The sequence below is a fragment of the Sprattus sprattus genome (genome assembly GCF_963457725.1).
Source record: "Sprattus sprattus genome assembly, chromosome: 12".
NCBI classification, from domain to species: domain Eukaryota; kingdom Metazoa; phylum Chordata; class Actinopteri; order Clupeiformes; family Clupeidae; genus Sprattus; species Sprattus sprattus.
In genome coordinates, this window is record NC_137910.1 from 5,576,944 (window position 1) to 5,583,510 (window position 6,567).

General features: G+C 41.1%; 1 protein-coding gene across 10 annotated transcripts in view; it reads left to right on the forward strand.

Annotated features, from left to right (window-relative positions):
* The first annotated feature begins 325 nt into the window (after positions 1-325).
* Positions 326-6,567, forward strand: part of birc6 (baculoviral IAP repeat containing 6) — a 136,978-nt gene continuing 130,736 nt past the window's right edge. For all 10 annotated transcript variants that reach the window (XM_080848993.1, XM_080848997.1, XM_080849000.1 and 7 more), the window contains exons 1-2: positions 326-677; positions 6,252-6,433. In XM_080848993.1, coding sequence (XP_080705119.1) covers positions 467-677; positions 6,252-6,433 — 393 coding nt within the window. In that variant the 5' untranslated portion in view covers positions 326-466. The remainder of the gene's footprint in view (positions 678-6,251; positions 6,434-6,567) is intronic.

Genomic DNA, 6,567 nt, shown 5'->3' on the forward strand with positions numbered 1-6,567 from the left:
TTGTGCAAATAATGATTTTGAATATGGTTTGGAATGTCTGTATTTATTAATATACAACCTACTAAAGTCGTTGTGTGTGAAGAGTAGAGACTGTTTAGTTCCACCTGTGCAGCCAGTCATCTGTAGATGGGCCCTGTTACAATCTTCATGACAAACCATCCCATCATCTTCATGCCTACGTAGACAACGGAGTGCCCCTAGCGGTATGGCGTGAAGCACCATAGCTTGTACGCTAATCCCGTGCACCTAACGTAATATCCATTGAAGTGCGCCCGCAGTTTTCGTAGTATCGATGGTGAATAGTTGCTGCTGCGGCAACGGGAGGAGGAGCAGAAGCCGCGGAAGAGGAGAGCTAGCAGTGGTAGCTAGTACAGCGGAGGTTTAGGATTCGGTTTTTACCTTTTTACTCTGACTTGCGCGTACAGAGCTCCCTAAAACAGAGCGGGGTTGGGAAAATAAAGTGAAAATGGCGGCCGCGGCCTCGCCGGGCTCCTGCTCGTCCACCTCCTCAGACTGGGTTGTGCTGAGAGACGGTTGCCTGCGTTGCGACGAGGAGGGCCTGCGAAGCCTCTCCTATCATCCGGCCCTGAACGCTATCCTGGCCGTCACAAGCCGGGGGAGTATCAAAGTAATCGATGGCACCTCTGGTGCTATATTGCAGGCCTCGGCTATGCACGGTAAGTTTCAAATGAGAAGAAAGGTAGAACATTACTGCTTGTAATGGTGTCAACCCGTTCAAGTTTCTCGACAAGTCAAATGATATTTTGGGCCTGCTAGCTACGGTTGATTTGTCTGATTGTCAAGTCCTACCGAAAATAGCGTTAAATATTGCTACACAGCTGATGTCTGCCAAAATATTTGTGTTCAAAACGAAATATTCTTTAAGTTTGTACGTTTTTTTATGTGTGTCATGGAAGGAATCCGACTCCACTTTTGCTCAGGGTTCGGGTCGGGAAAGCCTCCTGCTAACTGCCATTAGCACGCCGCTATCAAGTTGACCAATGTTAGCAAACGTTAGCTGTAAATGGTGAATAGCTACCCTGGCTAGCCAGCTAGTCACCTGTATGCGGGCTAACCAGCAACGAGTCAGCCCGCACTTAACGTTACTGGCAAACGCCATAATCCTGCAGAGTTCAGAGTCCAGTCATTTCTCAGCTAACGTTAGATGTATTTCGTTTGCCTCTCGAATGTTAACATATTAACCTAGGGAAGGCTTCACTAATGTGGACCTTAAACATTGTCAAAGGTTTCGTGTTTTCTTACAAGGCAATGATAGCTGGCTAGCTTAGTTAGCTGCCTTGATCCTGATGTAACGTTAACGTTGGAGATAACGGCAACATTAGCTAAAGAGTGTTATTCGTCGTGTGTTACGTGTGTGCGTCCTTTGTCAACACAACAAACCAATATGTCTGCTATCCTAGCAATAGACAGGTTAGGGAGTGCTCTCTATTCAGCAAGCAAGGCAGTTGGCTCTAGCATAACACCTCTTGACAAGGGGTCTGTTATGTTTGGTAACGTCAGCTGAACCGGAACCTGGTTACGTTTAACATAGCTACTCCAACTAGCTACTGTAAACGCATTGTAACGTTATGCAACTTAATTTGTGTGCTAGCTGGCAAGATAACAGCATCTTAGTTAGAGGTTAGTAAGGCTAACCCAACTCGTTTCTCGTTCAACGTCAAGGCAGACCTGGGCCTTCATCAGATGTGACAACTAACCAGCGTTACTTGACAGTTGTTAGAGATACAAGGTTGAAGTGCTACCAGTGACCGGTGTTTTTCTGGCAAGCACATGATGAGATTAATGTTAATTTAAAATGTAATGTTTTGGTTTGTAGCCTTGTCTTGATTGAGCAGCATGTCAACATAAGTGATAAACACAGCAGTGATTTTTGTGAACAACCGCACTTGATGGCCTATGTAAACGATAATATTAGTGTTGCACATAATGAAATATGACATTAAAACTAAGATAAATTGACAGTACGTTTATCATTATGAATTCACGTACTAGCTTCCTGCACTCTACCGCCTTATTTCCACTAACAACACCATTCATCAATTTAACCGTTTTACTTGTACGCTATTATTTGGTCGAGTAGTTGGGCGGTTTTACACGGTTTGTCAAGCAGGGCTCAGTCCAAGTCGATGGACAATATAGCGTTAGCCCAACAAATGAAACGGGCGTTAGTCATAAAAATCTTCTAATGGGTGTTGACTCACCTTGTGTCTACTTACTTGTATTCATTAATGCTGGCTTACAACAAGAGCCTCTAATGCACTGTTTCCTGGTTCCGGTTTTGGAGGTGTGTGAGCCACTCATTCTTGTTTTGGCTATTGTGAAACCTAGTAGTTCAGGCTATCTATTCATCTACAGTAGGCTAGTTCTAGATATTATAGATATGGATAACTGAACAATTTTCATCCACATTCTTGTTCTTAAAAACTTAAATGTCTTCAGTTTTCTTTGAAAACCATAAGGCAGCACTGAAATAAATGTCATGGCCCATGGTTGTCAGTTGCAAAATAAGTTTTTGATAATGTGCTTTCAAGTTGCTGTGTATTTCTTTATTATATTATACCAGTCACACCTGCAGTTTAATTTAGTAGGCCATGTTCAGTTTCTATTAGCTGTGGTGTGTTTATTGTTAGAATGCTGAAGTGTTGTCTTGTGCTTAAGAGCGCTTTAATGACTCTACGGTCCTCTTCTATTTATTTCTCTGCCTGACCATTGCATAGATTTTTAACTTACCCGCTTTTTGTACTAATTTTCCTCCATAAGGACCAAATGTCAGTCTCCAACCCTCTTGCTTATGTTATTGCCTAAATGCTATGGTTCCATGTAGTCGAAGACCGCTAGTAATGGCATTACATCTCAACATGACTATTAAATTGTACATGATTCCGTACTGATGAGCGCTTATTATAAAAGCGCAGGGCATGATTCTATGAGGCTTATTGGTAGTGACATAGTGTCAACAACATGGACTTGGGTCTTGTGCCAGAAATATAAAAAAAATACACAGTTGGTGCATTTGAAGTTTCTTATGGCTTGAATGCCCATCTTGATGGGTATGAAATAATTTGGCATGTGTTTGGAATGTGAGATCACTGTGTCATAAATTGATAATCAATTGTAAAGCATCAACATGCTTGATCTGTTAGTAGGTTGCCTAATGGAAGTTTCAGCCTTTTTGCAATATTTCAAAATCGGTTCTACCTGCAGTGGGTAGGTATATCATGTATAATGACACGTCATTCAGCTCTCACCTCTGCTCGCAGGGAAAAATTATAAGGCTAGATCAAAATGACAAAAAACAGACTTCAACATAAAATGAAGGCATTGGTTAGTTGATTTAACACAGCAATGCCCTCCAGTTAACACTATGGGTTTAATATCAGTTTTACGCAGTGACACGATGACAAAGCATAAGTGAAAGATTAGATATTGTGTTATTTCATTGTGCTTGCATTCAATGCTGTAGAAGCTGAAGCCTGTTTCTTTGTGACCTATGGGGAGCAGACAAGGCTGCTTTTGTTATGTGACATGAACTAAGATAAAATAGCATAACCAATATGAGACTTCATAGACCCTAGACAAATAGCTTTGCCGGGTGCCTGGGACAAGCAGCTTCCGGGTGTGGGCTAGTTATTTTATATTTTTAATTGCCCAGCGGACGAGTGGACGGTTTTGTAAATTGATACCAATGGAAATTCTGAGGACTGAGGAGCGAAGGTCTAATGCAAGCCGCGACATCTAAGAGTAGGAGTGGGGATTGCTATAGAGGGGATGATGCAATTTGATTCTGCGATACAGTGCAATTTATTTTCCCCATCTTGGCCATCTTGGCATGGTAAATTTGTTCACGTCTCTGACTTCATTTCCAATTACCAAGTGTCACAAGAGCAGTGTGAGCTTTTGGCCATATAGTGTACTTCAGAAACAATGTTATCAAAGTAGATACCAAAATAAAATTCATTAAATAAATAAATATATAAATATATATGGCAATACTTGGTGCTACTTCATCAATTTAATGTGCCAGAAAATATTGCGATACTACACTATATTTGTATTTGTTTTCCTCCTACCTCTATGTATGCGCATGTGGCAATCTATGGCAACGTAGTAAACCCAGACAGACAATGACAAACGCACAATGATTAAATGGTGATAAATAATGTTATTTCATGTTTTCACTGCATTGAAAACTGCTACGTATTGTATAACTTTATTATTGACATTGCAACTTCCCTATATGAATATTTTTTTATTAAGCACAGCAATTTAAGCTAACAGGCCTTACCTTAGGCTACAGTAATTGTAGCTTGTGTTTGTGTTTTTGGCTCAAGTTAATCAATGATGGGAACCAAAATTAAGTTTAGTTTGGCGAATATAGGCTACGTGTATCCATTATGAAAAGCCCACATGATAAAAAGGGGAGATAAATGAAAATGCATTTTCATAATGCACATGAAACATTAGCTGACTATGTGAAGCAAGAATTCCTACATTTATGTGAACATGTGAGTGTTTTTGAAACACACCAAGTCTAAAATATGGGAATTGGGGTACAAGGCATTTTTTATATACAGTATAAGTACATTATTGTTTGTGTATGAGTGAATAAATGATCAAATGAAGGTCAATACATTATGTACATATTTCACATGATGTATCGGTTAGGGGCAAGACAAATGTACCATTCATTATGACCGATCTGGTGGGCAAGCTAATAAATACAAAAATAAATACATTGGATTTCAGAGACCATTCACAATTAAACTGTCACAAATATTCGGGTGAAAGCTTCACACGATAGTCCATGTTTACATGTAGAAGCCTCTTTAGTGACTTGAAAAGCCTTTCCTACAGTTTCTCTCTCTGTAATGCTAGCAATTAGGCAGAAAATGAGAGCTTGCCATGTTTGCTGTCTCTTTGCCTGGCACAGACATCACATCCTGCATGGTCCTGCTGACTCAAAGGGCTGTGGGCAGTTCACAGTGAAATAACATTACATAATCCAGTGAGCCAGACTGCAAGCCATCAAGATTGTCCCAAAACAAGATATCTATTGTTGATGTTTGTTTCGTACACACACACACACACACACTTATCCACACTCATCAAGTCTGTCTTTCTCTCCCCCCCCCCCCCCCCCCCCCCTTGTCAATCTGTTATACTCTGAGCAGTCAAGTAGTTGAGAGGAGTAAGGTCAGGTAGCCAAAAGGAGTCAAAAAGTCTAAAGCAAATAAGTGCTTTGGAAAAATATTCTGTGTCGACTTTGGATCACATGCAGTGAATGGAGAGTATGAGTGTAGCTGGCAGATGCATCATGACGGGAGAAGATCCGTCTTACTTCCTGAATGTGCTCTGGTGGGAGGGGCATGCAAATTACATCAGTAGTTTGTTTTGTTTTTAGTTGTCACATACAGTTCTGAATCCGAAATTTATGTTGATTTTTTGGTCTATGCTTATTGATTTTTTTTTTATATTTCCCGTACAGTTATGAAACTACAATTTAAATGGACTCTGTGATCTGTGTTTATGAGTGGCTTTGTTTCTAGGTTTCACGTACAGTTCTTGAGCTTTAGGTTTAAATATGAGACTCTGTGACCTGTACTCTGAAGCTTGCCTCGCAGGACCCATGCTCAAGACTGTAATAACTGTAATTGCCCTCTGTGACCTGCTTCAATAAACGCACGTCTTGGATCTTTATCCTGTGAGATCATTCTGTAAAGAACGGTACTGTAGAAAGCCAGGAGGGATTTGTGGAAGAAGGTATTTTACTTGATTGGATCACATCATCTGTGAGGTTTTGCGGTGAGGTTAGGTGGTATTCTGTGTGTAATCAACATGTGACTGACGTTATGTCCTACGAAAAGGAAGGACATCTAAATGTCGGCAAGTTTCAAGGTGCTTTAGAAGATTTGTTTTTCTGCCATCTTGGCCACATACTCATTGACTACCTACATTCCCTTCCTACATTCGACCTTATCGAAGTCATTGACTTTACCTACATTGGCAGTTAACTGAATAAACTAGTTTTTAAATGGCTTCATGTGGAAAGTACCATTTGTAGCAGGAAAACGAATGCTACTTCCTTGATTCTCTCTTTTTTAATGTTAATTACCATGTGGTGTCGCACACAGTTTCAATGGCAAAATCTACAGCTTGTCACAGAAGAAAAAACAACATTTCTGTAATATTATTTAACCCCCTTCCTGTCTTCTCCTTGCTCTGTCTCGCAGCTAAACCCGGGGGACGCGTCAGGTGTCAGTATTTCCCGGCGGTAGACAAGGTCCTGTTTGTGGACGACTATGCGGTGGGTTGCCGGAAGGACTTGAATGGCATCCTGCTGCTGGACACAGCCCTCCAGGCCCCTGTCTCCAAACCAGAGGACATGGTCCAGCTGGAGCTGCCCGTCACCGAGGTAAGGCTCTCTTTAAGGTCCACACACACACACACACACACACACACACACACACACACACACACACTCTTTCACTTCATCACCTCTCTTATCTGAAATGAAATTCTGTGTTGGCTGTCATCCTTATCTCACAG